The 26,078-nt window shown below is 42.3% G+C and overlaps 1 protein-coding gene and 1 pseudogene across 1 annotated transcript in view; one reads left to right on the forward strand and one right to left on the reverse strand.

The window, feature by feature from the left end:
- The first annotated feature begins 462 nt into the window (after positions 1-462).
- The window catches only part of HELZ (helicase with zinc finger), a 164,149-nt gene continuing 138,533 nt past the window's right edge, over positions 463-26,078 (forward strand). Inside the window, exons 1-3 of the mRNA XM_021716430.1 lie at positions 463-521; positions 5,476-5,532; positions 24,091-24,318. Of these exons, the coding sequence (XP_021572105.1) occupies positions 24,109-24,318 (210 nt within the window). The 5' untranslated portion in view covers positions 463-521; positions 5,476-5,532; positions 24,091-24,108. The remainder of the gene's footprint in view (positions 522-5,475; positions 5,533-24,090; positions 24,319-26,078) is intronic.
- On the reverse strand, positions 17,435-18,289 carry LOC103268295 (annotated as a pseudogene).

The raw sequence follows: 26,078 nt of genomic DNA on the forward strand, positions 1-26,078 counted from the left end.
CTGGGGTTGTTTGCAGCTCCGAAATTGTCCTCCCTTCTCCCCCACGAGTTACACTTTTCAGGCAGGTCATTCGCCCGAGAGACAAAAGTGTGACTCCGGGGACAGTGGGTTTCTGCAGACGGGAGCCTCGTTTGCTCCTCGTCCTGCCCTCTCCTACGCTCGTGTCGGCGAGGTTTCTTCTCCTTTCGGAAGTAAAGCCCGCCAGGATTGAAAAAAATGACTTTGTTTTGTTTTTTCATTTCAAGAGCGTTTTATAATGTCTTCTTTCATCTCGCTGAAAGGAAATGTTTTAACATTTAGGACAGAGACTGATTTGCAGAGCTGCATACTGTACCGTTTTTGTAACTTTTTTCCATTTGAAATGTGGATGCCCTTTCACTTCAGGCTGATAAAATGTTTGCTGCTGATAGTGCCTCACTGGGAGTTGTGCTGTATAGACACGTCTTATTTTTCTGTTTGCCTCAGGAATTGGATGAAGTTCTTGATCACTAAGGAACTCCTGGGCTGGTGAGATGTGTAAGGTGAGACTGTAGTTAAGAATAATTCACCTTTTTTCCTTCTTTATTGTAATGAGCTCATAAGAATAAGGCTGAAACAGTAATTTGATGGGCCCATCTTTATTTTCCAAATGTATCACTTAGTCAGATGTATGCACGGGCCGGGCTAGCTTTAGAAAGGAAAAAAATGTCAAATGTACCAATCTTTCCAGTGGCTTCTCGCTCAAACATAGCGGAACTTACCCAGAGCCAAATGTTATTTGCAGCTATTCTCGATCAGTATCTTCAGCAGGGGTAATTAGAGTTTGCTTATTCAAATGTCCTTGTGTAACCTTAATTGGATGTCTTAATTTCATCTGTGTTTTGGTGTGTATCGCCTACTCTATGTTTAGTATTAGTGATTGTGTATATGGATTTTGTGGGTCCACAATCTGTGGGACTCTTGTAAAGTACACCCTTTCCATTGGAAATAAATTAGGCAAGTCAATTACTCCTGATTTATTTTTTGAAAAATGGAGTAGTACTTGTCTCTCTGAAAATTATTTTGAAATAAAAATGATCGTGTTGAGATCTGCTTAGCTTATTAGGGATAACACTAGTTTGTCATTATTTTCTGTCCATATGTGGTATGTGAATTCAGAGTGTTGTTTTATTTAACCTAACTGTATGCTTTGACTCTAAAGGATATTATTGATACAGTGTTAGTGAACAGTTAGTATTCTATGCTAGGGAGAGGAAACATTTGCTAATTTTACATTTTTTACAAGCAGTTTTCTCAACTTCAAAAATGTTTTTTTTTTTTTCAAAAATGTTTTTAATAGAAGTTTTTTTTTTTTCCCCCAAAAAATGTAAGTAATTATGGGTGATTGGTGATTGGTGTATTTTTTTCCTTTAACACATCTGGACCTTTGAATTTTGAAATCTTCTCACAGACTTTTCATATCTATCACAATATCTGTTTAAGAAGAATAAGCTGTGCTTGATATTTTTTCTAGGTTGTGGTGTATAATTGACATTTTGCCTTTTTAAAAAAAAAAACAAACAAAAAACTAAACTAAAAACTTGGGAAAGGAAGGTGCTCATAAGCCAAGATTTTTTTTGTAAGTGTATGTTTGCTTGTGTTTGAAAATTACATGTATATTACACATAGTTTTTATTTTTGGCAAAGCAAATAGGGATTTTTAAAATGTATTTTCAGTTTGCAGATAGAGGCATATTTATGTCTCAGGCCTCCCAATTTGAACTTCTTGTCTTTTTTTAAAAAAAAAATTATTTTAAATTTTGACCAGAGTTACTGGACTCCAATGTCTTGTTTTGTTTTGTTTTTGTTTTTGAAACCCACAGATAATTTTGTGGAAAGGAGCCAATGATCTGCTTTTTGTCTTTGGAGATATTCATTTTACTCTAAAATTGAATATTTAGAAGCAGGTAATCTTGTGTGGCTAGGTATTGTTTGACTTGAATTGTGTCAAAACATTTTCCACAGTTTTCACACATGTAGACTATGTCAAATGCTAGTATTTATTCTAAAGTGAGGTTCTGGTTGGCCACCAAACAACTTGTTACATAAATTATTCTAAAATGAGCAATACCGAAGTATTAAAGGTTGTGGTGAAGTAGAAGTCTGTGTCTTTGAGCTGAATAAAGACATAGCTTTTTTAGTCTGTCCTTTTGGCTGGGAAGCTAGGACAGTATTTTTAGGTAAGGCTATAGTATTTTGGAGTTAGTAAGTACCTCTCTGTCTGCTGATAAACTTGAGTTTTGCAAATGTTAGAAGGAGCTTCCTTTTCTAATACCTTAAATATTCAAATACATTGTCTTAAAGTCTGTATACATTTACAGACGTCCAGTTTTCACTGGAGAGGGAGTGATGCCAAAGTAACAGGATAAATCGTTCTTCCTTATGAAGGGCTTTGTGTAATTTAAAAATCTACAGCATATTCATGAAAGGAAAAGAACAATGCAGAGGGACCTACAGGTAAGTAGACCAGGTCTTATAAATGCATCTGTGTTCTCTGTTTAAACAGTAGGTTTGGTATTATATATATATATTTTTAACTTGATATATAATGTATATATTAATTTTTAATTTCAGATTCAGGGGGTACACATGCATAGGTATTAATATTGAATGCATTTTAGTCTATAATTACGTGTCACACTACATTTAAGATCCAAGTACAGGCCCAATACAAGAAATAAGGACCTTTGCCTGTTGTTTCAAATGTATAGAAGGTTTTGGGCCAAGTTTACCAATAGTAGTTATCCAAGAAAGGGAGAGGAACTACTTAAAAAATTATAAGCAAGTTGTTAGGGTTTATTTTCATAAGTTCAGGTAAATGTACATGCAAATATGGTTGGATTTCTAAGTAATATTTTGAAATGTTTTCTAGAAGAGAAGTGTGATATGTGTAGAGTGTGACCATGCCAGCTTATGGTTTATCTCAGCTGATAGGTGTAGTCAGAATTACTTCTGTGGCACTGGCTAAAGGAGGCATAAAACATAGTGGTTGTATCACTTCAGAGGTGGCTGAGATATTACTTCTGATTAATCCTAAATCTAATAGCGTTAATATTTCTCTTTTTTGAGTTGGAGTCTCACTCTTGTCGCCCAGGCTGGAGTGCAGTGGCACGCTCACGGCCACCACAGCCTTAACCTGCTGGACTTAGGCAGTCCTTCTGCCTCAGTCTTCGAAGTAGCTGGAACTAAAGACACAAGCCATCACGCCCGGCTAGTATTTTTGTGATTATTGTAGAGACACGGTCTCACTAAGTTGCCCAGGCTGGTCTCGAACCCCCCCAGGCTCAGGCAGACCTCTTACCTCGGCCTCTTAAAGTGCTGGGATTACAGGCTGAGCCACTTTGCCCAGCCAATATTACTCTTTTTATTTTTATTTTTTTTTGAGTTGGAGTCTCACTCTGTCGCCCAGACTGGAGTACAGTGGCCGCTCCCAGCCACTGCAGCCTCGACCTGCTGGGCTCCGGCGATCCTTCCGCCTCAGCCTTCCAAGTAGCTGGAACTACAGGCGCGTGCTACCACGCCCAGCTAATTTTTGATTTATTGTAGAGATGAGGTCTTGCCAAGTTGCCCAGGCGGGTCTCGAACCCGCGGGCTCAGGCAATCCACTCACCTCGGCCTCCCAAAGTGCTGGGATTATAGGCTGAGCCACCGAGCCCGGCCAATATTCCTCTTTTTAAAAGACTGTATGATAGATGTCGATTAATAAGTAAAGAGACATGAAGACTTTTTATTTATGAACACAGTATAACACTTATTTTGTTAATCTTTCAATGGCCATAAGATATGGAAAGTTTTCTTCCTTTTTTTTTCAGAGTTGGAGTCTCTCACTCTGTCACCCAGGCTAGAGTGCAGTGTCATGCTCACGGCCATTGCAGCCTCAACCTGCAAACTATAGGCATGCGCCACCATGCCCAGCTAATTTTTTGATTTATTGTAGAGATGAGGTCTCACCATGTTGTCCAGGCTGGTCTCGAACCCGCGGACTCAGGCAATCCTCTCGCCTTGGCCTCCCAAAGTGCTGGGATGACAGGTGTGAGCCACTGCGCCAGGCTTGGAGAGTTTTTCAACTTAATACCAACAGTTATACCAACTTGTTTACTCTTGTAAATTGTACTGGGTCAGTTTCTCCAAGTAAGAGCAGGAAGTTGTCTGATAAAACCAGAATTTATACATTAATCATGCTTTTGAACAAAGAAGAACCTGATTTATCATCAGATTCTTCAGAGAATGTATTTTTTTTAACCAAACCATTGTGAAGTGTGAAGGCTTGTGATTGTTATTATTTCAGTGCCATATTTTAGGTGTTTTTGGCACATTCTGAATTTGCCTTTTTGCTTTCTTCTGCAGAAATTCTTGTGGTGAAAATATTCCTGTAATGTAAGCTTCCTGTCAGTATGCAATTTAGTTAACTAATTAAAAAAAATTATTTACTTTTATGCAAAACTCATGCATGCTTATGGTAAACAAATTTGAGCAGTACTATGTATGTAAAGTTAAAAAAAAGAAAGGCCTCTGCTCTTGTTCCTCCATCTCAAATCCTCCTTCCTTGAACTGACTGGTGTCAACAGCCGGGTGTCCCTTAGCTTTTAGAATACCTCTCTTGTCCTGAGATATTATGGCAGCAGTGAAAGTAGAATGAGAAGTCAGGAAAGGCATGTTCATTGAATCAGAGTTTGGATCTTGTGTAGGGACTAGTCTGTTGTTATTTTCTGTGATGTTAATTAATGGTGATACTCTTTTTTTTATTATATAGATGTGGGGTACAATTCAGGGTTAGGTCTACAAACGTTGATTATGTAGGTACCCAATAGTGATACTCTTAATTATCCTTTTAAGATAACTAATTGAATTGTGAGTTTAACCCTAAAATAGTTAATTCTGTTTTCAGGTTGGTTAAGTTTTGATTTGTTGGTCATTTAGGCAGAAATTTGTGAGCTGACTTTGTGCAGTCTTAGGACTCGGGAGGTAATGGTGGTAACGAATTGCCATCTGTTGGATTTTATGATGAGCTGCACAGTATCTGCAGGCTTTTTCCAGCGAATCATCTTCTTTCTCATAACAACTCACAGGCAAGGCAGGAAATTTAGGCCTAAATGTAAACTAAGTAACTTCACATCACAAGACCAGTAAAGTAGGGGCGGCTGGAAAGCCTGTGTTCTGCTGTCTCCAGCTAGTCTGAGTGACTTATTTTCCAGACAAGGAAATTTAGTCCTGGAGAAATGAAGTGACTTGCCCTTGGTCACACAGCTCAGTGGTAGCAACATTAAACCAAGTTTTTTATCTCTGGATGCTTGTCTCAGGACTCTCGGTCCAGTGCTGGTTGTGCTGCATTTTATTGAACGGCTGTGGACCAAAAAACCATATGCTGTGACTATTGAATACAAATGCTTCAGAACTGATACATCAGTGAATAGTGTTTTCCACTGTGTATTAAAAACTTCCTTCTCTATCTTTCAGAAATTATAAAGAGCTCTGATGGGCTATTTGGGTGATACCCAGTGCAGTGAACTGCAGGTGAGTAAGGTTTAGGAGATCCTTATTTAGAAGCAAGAACTTGGTAATGACTGAAAGGGAGACAGAGACTCTTAATCTAGACTAGAATGTGTGGCCTAAGAGGATGAGGTGGGACAGGGCGAAGTGATGTAGGACCATAGTAAATAGTGTGGGTCCTGACTGAATTGGCTACTACTTTTTTTTTTTTTTTTTTTTTTGAGTTGGAGTCTCAACTGTCACCCAGACTGGAGTGCAACCTCGACCTGCTGGGCTCCGGCGATCCTTCCGCCTCAGCCTTCCAAGTAGTTGGAACTGCAGGTGTGCCCTACCACGCCCGGCTAATTTTTTGATTTATTGTAGAGATGAGGTCTCGCCTGCCCAGGCGGGTCTCGAACCTGCGGGCTCAGGCAGTCCACTCACCTCAGCCTCCCAAAGACGCAGGATTACAGGCTGAGCCACCGAGCCCAGCTTTGGCTATTTCTAAAATAGATTGGATGATGAACAAACTTGGAAGAAACTTACCTGCTGTCTTGTTGGACTAGTTTGTTTGGAGAGATGTAAGGGTAGGTTAATCTTCCACTTCTGTTCAGAATAAGTAACTGCACAGGGACTGCTTGTCTATATGCAACTGGAACTTGAGAGGTCCTTCAGTTTTTGTGTCAGCATTATTGAGTGGTAGTCATTCTATGTTCTGAAGAACTTGGTCAAGTATTGAATTGTTTTTCCTGGTTTTTTTTTGAGTCAGAGTCTCACTCTCTTGCCCAGGTTGGAGTGTAGTGGCATGCTCACGGCCACTGCAGCCTCAACCTGGGCTCAGGCGATCCCTTTGGCTCAGCCTTCCAAGTAGCTGGTACTACAGATGCATGCTATCATGTCTGGCTAGTTTTTTTGTGATTTATTGTAGAGATGAGGTCTCACCTAGTTGCCCAGGCTGGTCTTGAACCCCCAGGCTCAGGCAATCCTCCCGCCTCGGCCTCCCAAAGTCCTGGGATTACAGGCTGAGCCACCGTGCCCAGCCTGTTTTTCCTGTTATTTGCTATATGCAGTGTCGTGAATGACTATATATCTGCAGTTTTGAAGATTTTAATACTAAGACCATTTTGATAAAAATAAAAGGTTAAACTTTTTTCCCTAATGGTTGCACCACCTCCATCTGTACTATTGAGCCTTCAGATTATTTATCTTTTGCTGAATTGCCTACTAATTAAAAAAAGTCTAGTCTTGAGTATTTATTATCTTGCAGTCATTTATTTTGGTCCATTATCATATCTTGGTCTTTCATTATTAAACTTAGAAAATTGTAATACTACAGAAAAAAAGTTAAAAAACTTTCAATATTGTCCTGTGAGGCGCCAGTGCTAAAATTATTTTTGATATATTTTCTTTTCTTTTCTTTCTTTTTTTTTTTAAGAAAGCAGGATTTATTGAGAGGATAGAAAAGTTCTCACAGTAGGAGGGGACCCAAGGGGTTGCCCTGATGTATTTTCAATACTTGCCTTTTGATAGGCATCTTCATCTCCAGAAAGTTTCAACTCTTAATAAAATAATTTGGCATCCTGCCTTTTTGGTTCTGGTTCTGTAAGATTTAAAAGAGCATCTCTAGCTTCCTTTTACCTATCTGGTTTAAGCTGGAGTTATGTTAGCTTTATGTTCCTTTTGGTTCAATTTTTTTTCTTTTAACTGTAGTCAGGTCTGCTGGTCCCTAGTTCTTTGATTTGTCTGTAAGTCCATACTGCCTTTTAACTGACACAGTCCACTGCTGAGTCAGCCAGTTGGCTTGAGAATCCGAGAAACTTTAATGTGAAATGCTATATACTTTTAAGGTTTACAGTGAGACTTGGGCATGGCTACTTGCTGATTGTTAAAGTAACACATGGTTGTAGAGATTCTTTGTTTCTTTTTTTATTTTTGGAGTTGAAGTCTCACTCCGTCGCCTAGGTTGGGTGCAGTGGCATGCTCACGGCCACCCCAGCGTTGATGTGCTGGGCTCCGGCGAGCCTTCTGCCTCAGCCATCCAAGTAGCCGAAGCTACAGGTCTATGCTACCATGCCTGGCTAATTTTTGATTTTCATTGTAGGGACAAGATCTCATCATGTTGCCCAGGCTGGTTTTGAATCCGCGGGCTCAGGCAATCCTTTCTCCTCGGCCTCCCAAAGTGCTGGGATTACAGGCTTGAGCCACTGTGCCCGGCCTCATTATAGTTTTTTGTTTTTTTGTTTTTTTGTTTTTTTTTTGAGTTAGAGTCTCATTCTGTCGCTCAGACTGGAGTGCAGTGGCTGCTCCTGGCCACCGCAGCCTCGACCTGCTGGACTCCGGCGATCCTTCTGCCTCAATCTTCCAAGTAGCCGGAAATACAGGCATGCGCTACCATGCCTGGCTGATATTTTGATTTATTGTAGAGATGAGGTCTCGCCACCCAGACGGGTCTCGAACACGCGGGCTCAGGCAATCCACTCACCTCAGCCTCCCAAAGGCGCGGGATTATAGGCTGAGCCACCGAGCCCGGCTCATTATAGTTTTAAAGATCAGAAAGCATTTTCATGTTATAGATTTCACAATTTTAATTTATAATGTTTAAAGGTAGCAAAAATTAATTTCATCAAATCATGTTCCCATAATTTACCGAAATCTTTTTATGTTAGGTATTTATGCTGCTGGCTGGTTTTTGGTTAACACTTTAATCTATGTAATGGTATCTCTAGGATACATTTCAGAGCATTATTATGTTAATGGGAATGAATTTTTTATGACTCTTGATATACATTGTTGTACTGTTTTCAAGGGTGTTATACCAGTTTGTACTTCTAACAGATTATGTAAGCTGGGCAGAAATCTATTATTTCCTTAAAAAACTTTTGTGAATTTAATAGTGTAAAGTGGCACTTACATTCCTTTGTTCAGCATTATGTATGTTGAATTGAACTGTTAGAGCCTCTTCATAGTCAATTGTTTGTTCATATCTCTTGCTGTATTATGCAGTTAACTATTGTGGGCTTTGGATGGTAAGGCAAGTATCACATGTTCAGTGAAAATGTTCATAAGAGAGTGTATTCTAAATAGTAAATGGTCTTGGGGATAGTGGTTGGAGGGAAACAGATGGATTATTCCAAGATTCAATTTAGCAAGTAATTGTTGGGTGACCATTGTGTGTCACTGTATACCGCTGTATCCTGAGTGGTTCTCAAATTATTGTCCTGGCATGTACCAGGTCAAAGCAAGGGACTGCTTGAAACTTGACCAATTGGGAATTCTACTTTCTGTTGTGTCTTTGTGGCTGCTTGGAAGATAGACTAGACCACCACTGTCCAGGACCTCTTTAACTCATTCATGGCATACCAGTGTGCATGGTGCACTCTTTGAAAAGCTCTGTTCTGAGGGGTTTTAGGATGAATACAACATTGTTCTTTTTGACAAAGGGACTAATCATCTGGTAGAGAGATAGGTGTGCCAAAAAATGAAAGGACGAATAGGAATTTGATAGGTGCTGTAAAAGGAGTCCAATACAAGGTACTTAGGGATTAAGTGGAGGGAGTGATACTGCCCATCTTGGGGGTATCAGGGAACACTTTAAATGCAGCGGTGGCGTTCAAATCCCACCAGCATGAAGATGAGAAGCAATGCGAAGAAGAGGGCACTTTAGAGGGAAGTCAAGGGGTTGTGTTGAAAGTTTGTTGGGTGTCAGGAAACTGCATCTTCACATTACCTGGGGTCCTGGGATGCACAAGTGGACATAATGGAAGATGAAGCTGCTAGTAGCTTAGAACTGGGTTTTGGAGGGTCTTAAATGTCAGGCTAACCATGAGTATGATGGATTATAAGAAAGAAAATTTAGAGACAGGGACTTTAGTTGGGTTCATGGTAATAGTCCACATGAGGGGTGACAAGGACCCGAATTGAATTGGTGGCCTTGGAAAAGAGGGGATGGATTCAAGAGATATTTTTGAGGCTGGACGGAGAGATGTGGTGACTGATCGGATGGGGTAGGATGAGGTGGGAAGCAGGCAGTTCTATAGCTCAAGTCAGAGATGAGGCTGTGGTTTTTATGGTTGGGTGACTAGAGGAAGGGGGCGTAAGAATAGGGTAGTCAGGAGAAAGAACAGGTCTGGTCTTAGAAACTTAGAATAAAGATGAATTTAGTTTTAATTGTGTTGCGTTTAAGGAGCTAGTAGAAAGTTGAAATCAGAATTTTAATCCTGGAAGGAACTTTAAAGATTTATTGTGGTAACAACTAAGGAAGTTCGAGGTCCTGAGGAGTTAGAGGAGTTAATGAGGTCTCCCAGTTAAAGTGAGCCAAGATGGAAGCTTCCAGTTTCCCACTCCAGAACTTTTCTGCCTCACACTGAGAAACGCTGAAGGTTCTCAGTTGGTGTTTCCTCACTTGGGTAGTAGTGCTCAGTAGAGAGTTAGACATGGCGTAGTTCGTGTTCGGGTGTGGGGAGGCAAAGACTTTTTTAATTAAAAAAAAATTTTTTTTTTTTGAGTTGGCGTCTCATTCTGTGGCCCAGACTGGAGTGCAGTAGCTGCTCCCAGCCACCGCAGCCTCCTGCTGGGCTCTGGCGATCCTTCCGCCTCAGGCTTCCAAGTAGCTGGAACTACAGGCGTGCGCTACCATGCCCGGCTCATTTTTTGATTTATTGTAGAGATGAGGTCTCACCAAGTTGCCCAGGCGGGTCTTGAACCTGCGGCCTCAGGTGATCCACTCACCTCGGCCTCTCAAAGCGTGGGATTACAGACTGAGCCACCGAGCCCGGCAATTAAAAAATTTTTATTGTGGAAATTTTCAGTCATACGAAAGCATCAAGAAGAGTATAATCAATCCCCATGTACCCTTTGTCCAATTTTCACAGGTGTTTATTGTTGTTTCATCTATTTCTTCCCTCCACATTAATTACATTGAAACAAAAGTAACCTTACATTTTTATATTTGCAAACAAGGAGAGTTGAAAGGTTTAGTAGGGTATGTTCCTGGTTCTCTGCATGAGGTCTAGAGTGAAGAGAAATAGGATTAACTCCAGAATTCTTATGCTGCCTCAACTTTGTGTCTTTGGGCAAATTAAGTCTTCTGAGACTAAAAGTCTTTTTGTTTTCCATGACAATGAAACTTGTGGCTTGTTGAAAATTATAAAATACAGATGAATAAAAGACTGTAACCCTCACCACCCAGAGATAATTCACTTTTATTTTTGTCATAAACTTTTAATTTTGAAATAATTCTAGATTTACGAAGAGTTGCAAATGTAAATCAGAGTTCTCATACATTCTTTACCCAGGGTCCCCCCATTGTTTTTATCTTAAAAAAATTTTTTTTTGTTTTAAAGATGGGTAAAATTCAGGGTTAGGTATACAAATGTTCATTATGCAGGTGCCCTTGTTGATGAGGTGTCTCTTCCTCCCCTGGCAGTTTCCCTCTACTGACAATCCCATCCCCCACCTCCCTGGGCAGTTTCCCACTACTGCCAATTCTTTTCTTATAGTATTATGATAATTGTTCAAGGTCTGCTTATGAGTGAGTACATGTGATTCTCAGTTCTTTGTTTCTGTAATAGATCACTCAGTATTGTAGACTCTAAGTCTATCCAAGTTGCTGTGAAGTTCATAATTTTGGCTTTATTTATGACTGCTAATATTCCATTGTGTATGTATACCACATTTTTTTTTTTTTTGAGTTGGAGTCTCACTCTGTCGCCCAGACTGGAGGGCAGTGGCTGCTCCCGGCCACCACAGCCTTGACCTGCTGGGCTCCAGTGATCCTTCCGCCTCAGTCTTCCAAGTAGCTGGAACTACAGGTGTGCGCCACCACGCCTGGCTGATTTTTGATTTATTGTAGAGATGAGGTCTTGCCAAGTTACCTGCAGGCTCAGGCAATTCACTCACTGCAGCCTCCCAAAATGCGGGATCACAGGCTGAGCCACCGAACCCAGTACCACATTTAAAAAAATCCAGTCCTCTTTCACCGCACCTGGCCTAAGTATCTTTTTCATAGAGTGATTTGAGTTTCTCTATGTATATTCCCAGTAGAGAGATTGCAGGGTCGTATGGAAGACCCCCATTGTTAACATCTCACATTTCCACGGTGCATTGGTCAGATCTAAGAAGCCGTTAACTAATTTTCAGACTATATCTGAGTTTCACCAGTCTTTCCACTAATGCTGTCTTCCTATTCCATAATCTATCTGAGATCCCACGCTGGATGTAGATTTTGTAATGTCTTCTTAGTCTTTTCTGGACTGTGATAGTCTCTTATACTTTCTGTGGTTTTCATGACAGTTTAGAGAAGTATTGCTCAAGTATTTCATAGAATACCCCTCAACTTGGGTTTGTCTGATGTTTCTCTCATGATTAGATTGTTTTTGTTTCTTTTCCTTTCTGCTGTTCTTTTAGTGTGAACTTTCAATATTTATAGATACATATTTTATGAAGATGAGATTATAGACTATTATTTTATTATCTGCTTGTGCTTACTTATAAAATGGGATTACACTGAATTTATTATTTTGTAACTTGTTTTTGTCACTTCATATCTTCCCAGTAACCTCTATTCTTAACAATTTCTGTAGAAAACTTCGATCTGCATTTTAAAATATGATTTGCAAATACAGTTGTAGAACATAATCGGCCGGTAAATTGAAGACAATCTTTAAAGGTTGATGGTGAAGCCGGGCTCGGTGGCTCAGCCTATAATCCTGCACCTTTGGGAGGCTGAGGTGAGTGGATTGCCTGAGCCCGCAGGTTCGAGACCTGCCTGGGCAGCGAGACCTCATCTCTACAATAAATCAAAAAAAAAAATCAGCCGGGCGTGGTAGCGCATGCCTGTAATCCCGGCTACTCGGAAGGCTGAGGCGGAAGGATCGCCGGAGTCCAGCAGGTTGAGGCTGTGGTGGCGGGGAGCGGCCCCTGCACTCCAGTCTGGGCGACTGAGTGAGACTCCAACTCAAAAAAAAAACAACAAAAAAAAGGGATGATGGTGGTGCTTTAATTATACAGTTGGCTCTTTTATTTTTTTTTAATTTATTTTATTTTTTTATTTTTTGAGTTGGAGTCTCACTCTGTCGCCCAGACTGGAGTGCAGTGGCTGCTCCTGGCCACTGCAGCCTCGACCTGCTGGGCTCCGGCGATCCTTCTGCCTCAGCCTTCCAAGGAGCTGGAACTACAGGTGCGCGCTACCACGCCTGGCTGATTTTTGATTTATTGTAGAGATGAGGTCTCGCCAAGTTACCCAGACGGGTCTCCAACCCGCGGGCTCAGGCAGTCCACTCACCTCAGCCTCCCAAAGCGTGGGATTGCAGGCTGAGCCACCGAGCCCGGCTTACAGTTGGCTCTTTTATACTGATTTATCTTTCCTTTAAAAAGCTCAATTGTTTTGGATGATGCTGTGATTAAATGTCTACACAGATAATCTAGAAGGAAAAATGAAGAAGTACAAAGAATAGGAAATGTTTTATATTATCACAAATTTATTGACATACAGTAACCTTTTCCAGAGGCCAGTCTTTTTTCTTTCTTTTTTGAGTTAGAGTCTCACTCTGTCACCCCAGACTGGGGTGCAGTGGCCACTCCTGGCCACCGCAGTCTCGACCTGCTGGGCTCCGGCAATCCTTCCGCCTCAGCCTTCCGAGTAGCCGGAATTACAGGCATGTGCTACCACACCCGGCTGATTTTTTGATTTATTGTAGAGATGAGATCTTGCTACCCAGGTGGGTCTCGAACCCGCGGGCTCAGGCCATCCACTCACCTCAGCCTCCCAAAGGCGCGGGATTACGGGCTGAGCCACCGAGCCCGGCTAGAGACCAGTCTTTTAGTATAGTTTGCTTGCTTCTTAAGTATGGATTTTTTTTCTTCCTATCTTTATTGATTAATAAGCATGTTAAATGATCTGAGATGAGGCTCAAACTCTTTAAGAAATAATTTGAAATGACTGAAACTAAAAAGGCTAGTTCCAGAATTGCTGGCAATTCGAAAAATGGGTCAGAAGAAATCAAAGTAATAGATGGAAAAATAAATCTTATTTTATTTTTCCTGCTGATTTATTTTTAAAGTTTAGTTTTTCGCCAGACATGGCAGCTCATGCCTGTCATCCTAGCACTTTGGGAGGCTGATATGAGAGGATTGCCTGAGCCTGGGGGTTCAAGACCAGACTGGGCAACTTGGTGAGACCTTGTCTCTACAATAAATAAAAAAATTAGCCAGGCGTGGTAGCATGTGCCTGTGGTTCCAGCTATTTGGAAGGCTGAGGCGGATGGATTGCCTGAGCCCAGCAGGTTGAGGCTGCAGTGGCCAAGAGTGTGCCACTGCCCTCCAACCTGGGCGACATAGTGAGACTCTGACTCAGAAAAACAAGAAACAATGTTTAGTTTTTTTGTATTTGTCACTTTAGTCACTAAAACAGATGGTAGCAGTCCCATCAGAATTTTTTTTTGATTTGGAGTCTCACTCTACCAGTGTCAACCTGCTGAGCTCTGGTGATCCTTCCGCCTCAGCCTTCCAAGTAGCCGGAACTACAGGTATGTGCTACCATGCCCAGCTATTTTTTTAAATTTATTGTAGAGATGAGGTCTCGCCAAGTTGCCCAGGCTGGTCTCGAACCCACAGGCTCAGGCAGTCCATTTGCCTCAGCTTCCCAAAGTGCTGGGATTACAGGCTGAGCCACCAAGCCCGGCAAGGATATTTCTTTTATATATTTAAAACATTTTACTTTGCTGTACTAAATTTCATTTATTCTGGAATTTAGGAGAATTTACCTCTTTGTGAAAATGATTTCAATATAGAATATAGTTAATGATCTTAGTTTCTGGTTTTATTCTCAGTAGACTTAGTCTCTCTTCGAATACTTCCTGCATACTCAGTGATTTTATGTTTTAGAGAAAAATGCAAATCTGGTTGAATATTAAGTTCATACAATAAATACAACTACTTTGCAGAATATTTTGCCTATGTATCCCATGGAACCATCACAGATTCCAGTTTTGGATAAAAGCAGATAAATTTAAAGGTAATACAGCCTTCTTCTTTATGACTTGGCCTGCTAATGAGAACTGAATTTGGTACAGGCCAGTTCTTGGAATGCTTGGCATTTAGGTTATTTTAGGTCGTCTCTTCGGGACATTTAATTAAGATATTTATTGAATGGTTTTAGTGAACTGAATGGTTGTCATGAAGATAAAGATGGTATGAAGCAGACTCTTATTTGTAAGATAGTTGTGTTGGACAGATAAAGCATTTTACATGATATATTTAATTCAGAATAATAGGTGATTAAGAAGCAAATAATTCCATAGGAAGTATTGCCAGTTTTGGGAGGAGGTCATCTTAGAAAAGTAGGTCTTGAAGTGTTCATTAGAATCCAGGTAGGATTTAGGGTCAGAGACGAGGAGAAAGAACATCCTGGGTGGAGCAGACAGTATTGACCTGGTCTCCGAGGCCTGACTGTATGCTTGGGGCCTGGGTGGGGGAGGGTGGCAATGGAAAATTAGTGTGTAGCCAGATTGCGGGTAGCCTGGATATCTGGCAATGAGTTTCGCCATTGTTTTTAGGGAGTGTGAAGCCATTATGCCATCTCCAACGTTTCCTGCTTTTTTCACTCACTGATGAAGTATGACCTTTGCCACTCTGTCTCACCAGGCTCTATTGCTCAAGGGGTGGAAGGGGCTTGTTCCGATAAGCTTTCCTCCTCACATGGGTTATTTTAATAATGTAGCAATCTAACTTCTTTCTCTTTTGTCACATACATTTACTTTCTAGTATGGTCTTGTTTCAGGATGATAACTGAATTTTCTTTCTTCTTTTTTTTTTTTTGAGTTGGAGTCTCATTCTGTTGACCAAGCTGGAGTGCAGTGGCACACTCATGGCCACTGTAGCCTCGACCCCTGGGCTCAGGCGATCCTTCTGCCTCAGCCTTCCAAGTAGCTGGAACTATAGGCACGTGCTACCATGCCCGGCTTATTTTTGATCTATTGTAGAGACGGGTCTCATTAAGTTGCCCAGGCTGTCTTGAGCCTCTGAGCTCAGGCAATCCTCTCTCTCATCTTGGCCTCTCAAAGTGCTGGGATTACAGGGTTGAGCCACAGTGTGTGACCTTGATTTTTTTTTATTTATTTATTTATTTTGAGTTGGAGTCTCACTTTGTTGCCCAGATTGGAGTGCAGTGGCACACTCCTGGCCACCACACCCTCAACCTGCTGGGCTCCGGCGATCCTTCTGCTCAGGCTTCCAAGTAGCCGGAACTACAGGTGTGCACTACCACGCCCGGCTGATTTTTTGATTTATTGTAGAGAGGAGGTCTCACCAAGTTTCCAGGTGGGTCTCGAACCCGCGGGCTCAGGCAATTCATTCACCTCAGCCTCCCAAAGTGCGGGATTACAGGCTGAGCCACCGATCCCGGCTATTTATTTATTTTTGAGTTGGAGTCTCACTCTTTGTTGCCCAGGCTGGAGTGCAGTGGCAGGCTCACGGCCACTGTAGCCTTGACCTGCTGGGCTCAGGTGATCCTTTCGCCTCAGCCTTCCAAGTAGCTGGAATTACAGACGCATGCCACCATACCTGGCTAGTTTCTTGTGATTTATTGTAGAGACGAGGTCTCATCAAGTTGCCCAGGCTGGTCTTGAACCCCCAGACTCAGGCAATCCTCTTGCCTCGGCCTTCCCAAGTGCTGGGATTACAGGCTGAGCCACCGCACCCAGTCTACTTCTTTGTTTTTAAAAACCATGTCAATTGTGATATTCAGATGCATGTGTTTTTATTTATAAATTGACATACTGTAAAATTGATGTTCTTTTGGTGAAAATAGTTTTATTAATTTAACACATGTATAGTTTGTGCAGCCATCAACACAATTAGAATACAGAACAATTTCATCACCCCAACAAACTCTCATGCTATTCTTTTATAGGTATCTCTCCCTAATCAGATAAAGAATTTGATCAGGCAGACCTGGCAATCACTGATCCGTTGTTCATTCCTATAGTTTATCTTTTTGAGAATGTCATATAGGTGAAACTATGTAGTGTGTAAGCTTTAGAGACTGAGTTCTTTCACTTAGCGTAATGTTTTTGAGGTTTGTCCAAGCTATTGAATGTATTGAAAGCGTGTTCCTTTTTATGGCTGAGTAGTTTTCCATCATATAGATGACAGTTTATCCATTCACTTGTTAAAGATTGTGAGAGTTTTTTCTAGTTTTTAGCAATTATAAGTAAAGGTGTTAGAAACAATTGGGTTCAGATTTTTGTGCGAACATAGTTTTTATTTCTCTGCAATAGCTATCTGAGGGGTGAAGGGAATTGCTGGATCATACAGTGTAGTGTATATGTGATTTTATAAGAAGCTGCAAATCCTTTTTCCAGAGTGACTGTACCATTTTATGTTCACTCTCTCAATGTATGAGTCAAGTTGCTCTATATCACTTAGTGTTACCAATATTTTTAACTTAGCTATTCTGTTATGTATGTAGTGATATCTAATCATGGCCTTAATTTGTACTTTCCTGATGGCTAGTGCCATTAAATATCTTTTCATGTGCTTATTTGCCATCATTGTATCCTCTTTGTGGAGTGTCTGTTGAAATCCTTTGTCCAGCTTTTAGTTTTATTTTTTTGAGTTGGAGTCTCACTCTTGTTACCCAGGCTGGAGTGCAGTGGCAAGCTCACGGCCACTGCAGCCTCGACCTGCTGGGCTTATTAGATGATCCTTCCGCCTCAGCCTTCCAAGTAGCTGGAACTACAGACGCATGCCACCACGCCCGGCTAGCTTTTGTGATTTATTGTAGAGACAAGAGCTCACCAAGTTGCCCAGGCTGGTCTTGAATTCTCAGGGCTCAGGCAATCCTCTTGTCTTGGCCTCCCAAAGTGCTGGGATTGCAGGATGAGCTACCGCACCTGGCCACTTTCTTTCTTTTTTTTTCACTCTTATCTGCATTTATTTCATGCTGAATTCATTCCCATGCCGTAAGTTTTTGTTTCTTCAGTTTCTTCTGGGATATATTTCTCTTCTGTGCAACCTCCTCTGGCTTAGGAACAATCTGCTCCTTTTCTGTGAGGGTCATCTCAATGTGGCAGGGGGAGCTCATGTAAGGGTTTTTTTGTTTGTTTGTTAGTTTTTGAGTTGGAGTCTCACTCTGTCACCCAGACTGGAGTGCAGTGGCCACTCCTGGCCACCACAACCTCGACCTGCTGGGTTTGGCGATCCTCCCACCTCAGCCTTTCGAGTAGCTGGAACTACAGGTGCGCGCTACCACGCCCGGCTCATTTTTGATTTATTGTAGAGATGAGGTCTCGCCAAGTTGCCCAGACGGGTCTCAAACCCGTGGGCTCAGGCAGTCCACTCACCTCAGCCTCCCAAAGGTGCGGGATTATAGGCTGAGCCACTGAACCTGGCTTTCATGTAAGGGTTGATCTGACCATGAGCCTGGTATGTCTGGTGGCGCCTCTTGGGGGCTTTGTTCACCTGGATGTGCTCAGTGACCCGAGGATCGACATCTAAGCCCTTCAGCTCAGCATTACTCTCTGCATTTTTAAGCACGTGCAACAAAAATTTAGCACTCTTTTTGGGCCACTGACCCTGTGTCCAGCCCCGCTGTTTGGTCTGGGCACACCTTCCAAGTCCAGTGATGTAGCGGCAGAATGGCACACACTGTTTCTGTAAGGTGACATCTTTCAGGTACTTGGTGGCTTTTTGTATGGGCATGTCCTTGATGGCCTCCACAGTTTCTTGGGTGTTCTTGACATGAACGCGCAGGTTGGAGCCTCGGGACTTGCACGACTTCATGGTCGAGCGAGTAGCGGACCATCCTGGCGAGTCACCACAGGCCGCTTAGGGGAAGAGTCTGGCCACTTTCTTATTGTTGAAGTTGACTGGCATTTCCCTGAATCTACTCTACCTTTGCTTTCGCCACCTTTGGTTGTTAACACTGTATTTTTGAAAAATGGTAGCGATATGTTGGACCCCTGTAAGCTTCTCATAATTTAGATTTAGGAGGAAGGAGCATCTGTCCCTTTCCCAGAAGCCTCAGTAAATGTCTCTGGTGTCTCATTGGCTCCTTTAGGGTCACTTGTCTCACTCTGAGCCAATCCTGTGTGGGCTGTAAGGCTCTGATTGGCTAGTTTATATCACATGGCACCCCTGAAGTGGAGTAAGTGCTTTCAGGAACCACATGGAGGAAGAGTTTGGGAGAGGTGGATTCTCAAAGGGAGATTTGGGGCTTTTTTCTGAACCAGGAAAGGGAATGGGTACTGGGTAGTGGAACAACTAATGTCCATTGCATGGTATTAGTCTCTTTTTATAGGTCAGCAACAGATCAGAGGAGTTAGTGGATTTGGATTAGAGTCTTGGTTTCTGATTTCAGTTTTTTTGCCTGTAAAGTCACATCCTTCAAGAAAGTGTTCCCTATAGCAACAGGAGTTTGCAGGAAATCAGTGTTTTATAGTCTTCTGATGAAAGTGTGGATACTTTTTAACAAGAAGAGAAAAGTTAAGGCACAATAGGGGTGGCCCTCAGCAGTGGGTGAATGTGGTGCTTTTTCCTACATTGGTGTGCCTGATGTGATTCAGCGCCAGTGACCTCTCTGGAGATGCTCTCAGGGAGACTCCTGGACCTCGTTGTCCCAGTGGAGAGAGTCTAAGAGACCCAGCTTCGTCAGTGTGTGCCCTTGGATCCTGCTGTCATGTCCAGGCAGTAGGATCCCATACTAGTGACATGGATGCAACTGAGTGTCCTAGACGAGGGTGTCAGCTGCACAATGACGTTAATCTGGGAACTGGCTTCACACAGAAGCAATTCTAGGTCTCTTACTGCGTGTTCCCTGTAGTCCATTTTAGCATGGCCTGAGACCTCTTCTCACTTTGACTTTGTCGGTTTTGACTTTATGTTTGAGAAAGCACTTCAGCTTCTTCAGGAGTGCATGTTGCAAGGACATGCTTTTTTTCTGAAAAACCAGAGAGGACAGTTGTACAGAGACCCGCCTTGTATTGAGAGCCACACTACAGCAAAGTGAGGGTTAGGTAGATCTAAGAAACTGTTAATGAGAGCCTGATTAACAAAGGTAATGATGTTAGATATCCACTTGTGAGGTAGTGAGCCTTTAGTTAAGTCATTAACCAAAGCTCCTGAAATTCATAGCCTTTAGTTAAGTCATTAACCAACGCTCCTGAAATTCATAGTTCTGCCCATAGTCTCGACTTATATATTGATGTATTGGGATCTCCCAGCTCATATGTTTGGTGACTAATGTTGACTGTAGTCTTTGTGGTCTTCCTTCTTAGCCAGCTTTAGGATTTAGCTATCTTTATCAGTGACACACAAATGTAGTTCTTTCTCCAATGGCCATTCTTGCATTATCATTGCCAGTTTATTGAGATAGAGAAAATAGGTGAAAATTATTTTTGTCAAATAGGTAAAGTGGTTATATTGAACGATATTTTATTTTCTAGACTATATTGTTTATTGAGATCAGTAAAGTGATTTCAACTTTATATAAAAATTGAAAATTTCGACATCTAGGGGGGTAGTAATCGCTAACACTTACTGAGCACTTGTTATGTCCCATGCATTCTTTGAAGTGCTTTACACATATTCACTTAATCCTTACAGTAACTCTAGGCGTTAGTTGTCTTCTTGCCGATTTAAAAGTGGTCAAGTTGAAATACTTGTGTTAAGTCACTTGCCCTGGCCATGCAGCCAGTGAGCAATATGACTAGTGAATCCTGAATACAAGTCCTCTGGCTCTGAGCCTGTGCTCTGGATCACTGTGCTGTACAGTTTTTCCCAAGGAAAGATTCTGCTTTTTATTTGTTTTGTTTTTTTGAGGTGGGATCTCATTCTGTCGCTTAGACTTGATTGCAATGGCATGATCATGGCTCACTACAGCCTCAACCTCCTAGGCTCAGGCGATCCTTCCACCTTGGCCTCCCAAGTAGTTAGGACTACAGGTGCACTCCACCATGCCCAGCTAATTTTTTAAGTTTTTATAGAGATGAGGTCTTGCTGTGTGGCCCAGGCTGGTCTCAAACTCCTGGGCTCAAGTGATTCTCCTGCCTTGGCCTCCCAAGGAAAGATTTTAGCTTGTGTATTATTAGCTTTGCTTTTTATTACTTCTTTCTGTAATACTTGTCTAGCTGTGGGCTAGGAGGTTTTTTTTTTTTGGAAAGGATTTATTGAGAGGACAGAAAAGCTCACAGTGGGAGAGGACCCGAAGGGGTTGCCAGGGCTAGGAGTTTTGTAGGGGAGATTTACTAATTAGGGCCTTTGGTATCCATGGATTTATACATTTAGTGTTGCTGTTATCTGATAAGTGAACATTGTACGAGTAGCTATCAACTAAGGCTAATTCCCCCCTCAACCCTCCACAGCACAGTTACTAACATTTTTGGTTGCCACAAGTCAGGCAACCCAAAGTATAGCACTCTGTCACAAGCCAGTGTGCTACTGGCATCTAGTAGATAGAGACTAGGGATATGCAATGGGATAGCCCTCAGAACAAAAAAATTACCCATCCCAAAATGTCAATAGTGTTGATGTTTTATACCTGGTCTGTATCATAAGTTAGCAGTTGTTTTGTAATGCCATTCTTATGTCTAATGGGCAGAATCACTATAGTAATACAGAAATTATTTTTGATTTTTGTTTGACAATTGATTTCATCTATATCAGTATATATTTGTATAAGGGGCATAAATACCAACTAACTATTTAATCTCCTTAAATCAAAGTGGAAGTTAGAGCCCACTGAAGAAAAACTGAGGAAGTTTAAAGGGAGGCCATGTAAAGACCAAGGATCCAATATTCCAAATATGTGTAGGGTTATCTTGTTAGGAATAGTTAGATTTCAGGTACCTGCATAATGAACATTTGTATACCTAACCCTGAATTGTACCCCACATCTTTAAAATAAAAAGAAGGAAAAAAAATAATCAAACAAACAAACAAAAGAAATAGTTAGATTTCATTTTTAAGTTGGGAGTCTCTCTCTGTTGCCCGGGCTAGAGTGCAGTGGCACCATCCCAGCTCACTATAGCTTTGACCTCCTAGGCACGAGCGATCCTTCTATCCTTCTGACTTGGTCTCCTTAGTAGCTGGGACTACAAGCCTACACTACCATGTCTGGGTAACTTTTTTTTTTTTTTTTTTTTTTTTTTTAGTTGGAGTCTCACTTTGTCACCGAGGCTGGAGTACAGTGGCACACTCATGGCCACCACAGTTTTGACTTACTGGGCTCAGGTGATCCTTCCACCTCACCCTTCCAAGTAGTTGGAACCACATGGATGCACTCCACCACACCCAGCTAATTTTTTTTTAAATTGTAGAGATGAATTCCCACCAAGTTGCCCAGGCTGGTCTTGAACCCCTGGGCTCAGGCAATGCTCTAGCCTCTGCCTCCCAAAGAGCTAGGATTACAGGTATGAACCACCGCATCTAGTCTCACCTGGCTAATTTTCTGATTTTCTTTTTTTTGTAGAGACAAGGTTTTACTATGTTGCCCAGGTTGTTCTCTGACTCCTGGCCTCCAGTGATGCTTCCACCTCGGCCTCCCGAAGTGCTGGGACTACAGGCGTGAGCCACCGTGCTTGGTTCTACCTTATTTGATAGACCAAGCATTTCAAATGCTGAGGGGACTCAGACTTCTGGCATCTGTCGTCTTGCTTCACTGCTGCTCATCAGTGACTTTCTCCCCTCTTCCTGCCCTGCAGGCTACAGGCAGAGATGACTGCAGATCAGCCAGGAGAGGCAGAGCTAGAGTGTTGTCAGAACTGGGGAGGCGGGCAAAGACACACTTGTGGGCTGAGGAGGCAGAAGCGGGTCAGGGAGAAGGTGGGGAAGAGCAGGGAGTGCGTCCGGTGGGCGCAGCCAGAAGAGCAGCCTGAGGCTTGGCAGAGACAGTAGCAAGGGATCAGCCGGAGTGGCTCTCTGAAGCGGAATGTGATGCTAGGTTGGAGGAGTTTAGCTCTTCTCTGTCTAGGTTTTCTGTTCCTGCTGTATGAGTGGCGTATAGTTAGGTGTATGATCTCTTACTTGGACCGTTTTAGTGCTCTCTTATTACCAGCCATGCCTGTTTGCTTCTTCCTTCTAACCAGTTCTTCATAGGCATTTGTATTTGATAGGTTCTTTCTTCATTTAAAAATGATCCAGGCCGGGTGCGGTGGCTCACGCCTGTATTTCCAGCACTTTGGCAGGCCGAGGTGAGAGGATTGCCTGAGCCCACAGGTTTGAGACTCGCCTGGGCAACTTGGTGAGACCTCATCTCTACAATAAATCAAAAAAATTAACGACGTGGTGGTGTAGTTCCAGCTACTTAGAAGGCTGAGGCGGAAGGATCACCTGAGCCCAGCAAGTCAAGGCGTAGTGGCTGTGAGCGTGCCACTACACTCCAGCTGGGGTGATGGAGTAAGACTCCGACTTAAAAAAAAAAAAAAAAGAATCTGTTGTGCTCTGTTGCCTATGGAATAAAGCCCTCTCCTCTGACTGTGGTGTTTGAGGTCATTCGTATCTCCTCTTCCTCCTGTGGCATATCTCACTGTGTGTTTTCTCCCCTTGGTGACTTCATTTGAACTCTTCTGTTTGAAATGCTTGCATTTGCTCTTCTTAGCATCTGCGTGGTGAACTCCTGTTTGCCTTTTAAGATCAGCTCATGCCTTTAGGCAGTTGGAATATGTCTTATTTGTAATTGTTTATTTGTGCTTTGCCTCTTTCGCTAGAATCTGAGTTTCTTGAAAGCAGTGATGACACGCCCCATCCTTGCATTCATTGCTGCTAGCACAGAGCCTAGCCCTCAGGAAATGTTTGCTGAATTGAATTAATGGACAGTTCAAACAGTTTCAGCCAGTTTTTTAATTGGTGAGAGAAAAATCTTACACATATAGATTTTGATTTTCTGTCACAGTCATAGAGTTGAGACTGTAAATGGGAAACTGAAATTTGGAGGTTCAGATATGCAACATTTCTGCACCTCTGATTTAAAAAAGTGAATCCTTTATGATTTGTTGTATGTATACTTTGCAATATTCATAGGCATTTTTCATTATACATTTGCCTCATTTATAAATTTGATATATTGTTGGTATGATCCTGGCTTATTGCTGACATTTTGTTGAATCTTAGTAAAGTCTTCATAAAATACCAAAGAGAATACCGGGCTCGGTGGCTCAGCCTGTAATCCCGCGACTTTGGGAGGCTGAGGTGAGTGGATGGCCTGAGCCCGCGGGTTCGAGACCCGTCTGGGCAGCAAGACCTCATCTCTACAATAAATCAAAAAATCAGCCGGGCGTGGTAGCGCATGCCTGTAATTCCGGCTACGCGGAAGGATCGCCGGAGCCCAGCAGGTCGAGGCTGCGGTGGCCGGGAGCGGCCACTGCACTCCAGTCTGGGCGAAAGAGTGAGACTCCAACTCAAACAAAAACCAACCAAACAAACAAATATCAAAGAGAAGTATAGATTTTGTAGCATCAATAGCTGCTGCTTAGCTGTGACCCTGATAAAAAGGCTAGCTGAGTGTAACTATTCAAATAGATAATTAACCCAGCTGAGATAGGAAAGGAACTATAATTTATAATTAATAAGTTTTTAAAACTTTCTTTTGCTCTTCCTCCCTGTCTCTAGGATTTTTGTCCCTGAGTCATGGAAGACAGAAGAGCTGAAAAGTCATGTGAACAAGCATGTGAATCACTTAAGAGGCAGGACTATGAAATGACCCTCAAGCACTGCACAGAGGCCCTTCTTTCTCTCAGCCAGAGCTCCATGGCAGGCTTCACAGGGCCTCGTCCCTTGGAGGCAGAGCGCATCAAAATCGAGAGTCTTCTTTACAGAATCGTCTCGTTTTTGCAGCTGGTGAGTAAACACTGTCAAGAAGCCAGTGCTGAGCTATGTAGAGTGGCCTTTTTCATTGCGTGAGGACTGTACAAATCAGCTAATTCTGGGCTGAAGAGTTACGAGTGACGTGGCTGGTGATTGCTGAGTATCTTTGATGGCAGAGCACCTCTGTTTCTGAACCTTGGAAATTGTACTAGTGTATAGCATTTTGGGTTATTTACTCGCTGAGCAAATGTATTTATTGAGTACACATTATGTGCTAGACGCTGTTCTGGGTACTTGCTATGTATACATGAAAAAGACAGATCCCTTTTTGATTTTGCTTCTAGTAGAGGCACAGACAATAAACAAAAGACATTATAAACACCATCGATTGCTAAAGGTAGTAACTGCATGAAAAAAGGAAGCCAGGTTAGAGGAGATCAGGTTAGAGACGCGAGATTGCAATTTTAAATTTATTTTATTTTAGGGATGTGGGTTACAATTCAGGATTAGGTATACAAGTGGTCATTGGGTCTCCCTTTGGTCCCATTTCCCTGGTTTGAGATCAGGTACCCTGACTGATGTTGTGTGTCCCACCCTCCTACAATATAAAATTTTGAAATTGTAATTGAAGGTCCGAGTAGACCTCGATGAGAAGGTGATAACTAGGAGGCAAGGGGCTGAGCCAGGTGGAAATCTGGAAGACCCTTGCAGGTAGGCGGAGTAGTCAGCGCGTGAACCCTCAGGCAGAAACATGCCTGCCGCTTCTGAGTTGCAGCCAGAGGCCAGTGTGACTGGAGTCGAATGCACAGTGGGAAGAGGTCAAAGGAGAGAGCCTGAAGGGCCCCCTGGGTCATTGTTAAGGACGTCGGCTTTTGTTCTCTGTGAGGTTGGATCAGGACTTTGAGCAGAGGAGTGGCATGAGCTACTTTAATAGGAAGTATTTAACTGTGGTGTTAAGAATAACCTGTAAAGGGATAAGAGTAGATGTAAGGAGACTATTTTGGAGACTACTGGAATAATCCAGGCTAGGGTGGCTCAGATCAGAATGGGAGCAGTAGAGAAGTATCTAAGTTCCTGCTTATAAGTTGAAGGTAGAAGCAATAAAGTTTCCTAATGTATTGAATGCAGGGAATGAGAGAGAGAGAGAGAGCAGTTGCAGTTATTTACCTTGACTTTTTTTATCTGAGCAATTGGAAGAATGGAGTTTCTTCTGCCGGAGATCAGAAGATGGTGGCTCGGCAGCACGTTTTATGGGAGAAAGGTGGGAGTTCAGTTTTGGACATACTGAGTTTGCGATGTCGTTCAGATATCTGGTTGGAGATACTGAGTTAGCAATTAGATATGCAAGTGTAGCATTTGGGAGAGAGAGATGAATTTAAGAGACTATGGGATAGAGGTGCCATGTAATGTTGTCTTGAGCCTGGATAAAGTCACCAAGGGATGCGTGTCAACAGAGAAGGCCAAGGGCTTAGTTTTGTGGTATTCCCGTGTTAGGAGGTTGGAAAGGGCAGCAGGAACCAGCAAAACAGCCTGAAGTGTCACCTGAGAGGTAAAGGGAAGTAGGAGAGTAGGATGTCTTGGTAGCAAGACAGAAGAAAGTATGTCAAAGTGAGGGAATGTTGAACAGTGTCAGTGGCCACCAGTGGAGATGAGAGAATGTGCCAAAGTGGGCACATATGAATACAGACTGTGCATCCAGCTGGCTACGATGGAGGTCACTGGTGACCTTGATGAGAGCATCTTCCTTGGAATGGAATCAGAGGAATGGACATACATTAATATATGCAACTCTT

The sequence above is a fragment of the Carlito syrichta genome, unplaced genomic scaffold (assembly GCF_000164805.1).
Source record: "Carlito syrichta isolate Samal-C Ts95f unplaced genomic scaffold, Tarsius_syrichta-2.0.1 Scaffold308813, whole genome shotgun sequence".
Classification (NCBI taxonomy): Eukaryota; Metazoa; Chordata; class Mammalia; order Primates; family Tarsiidae; genus Carlito; species Carlito syrichta.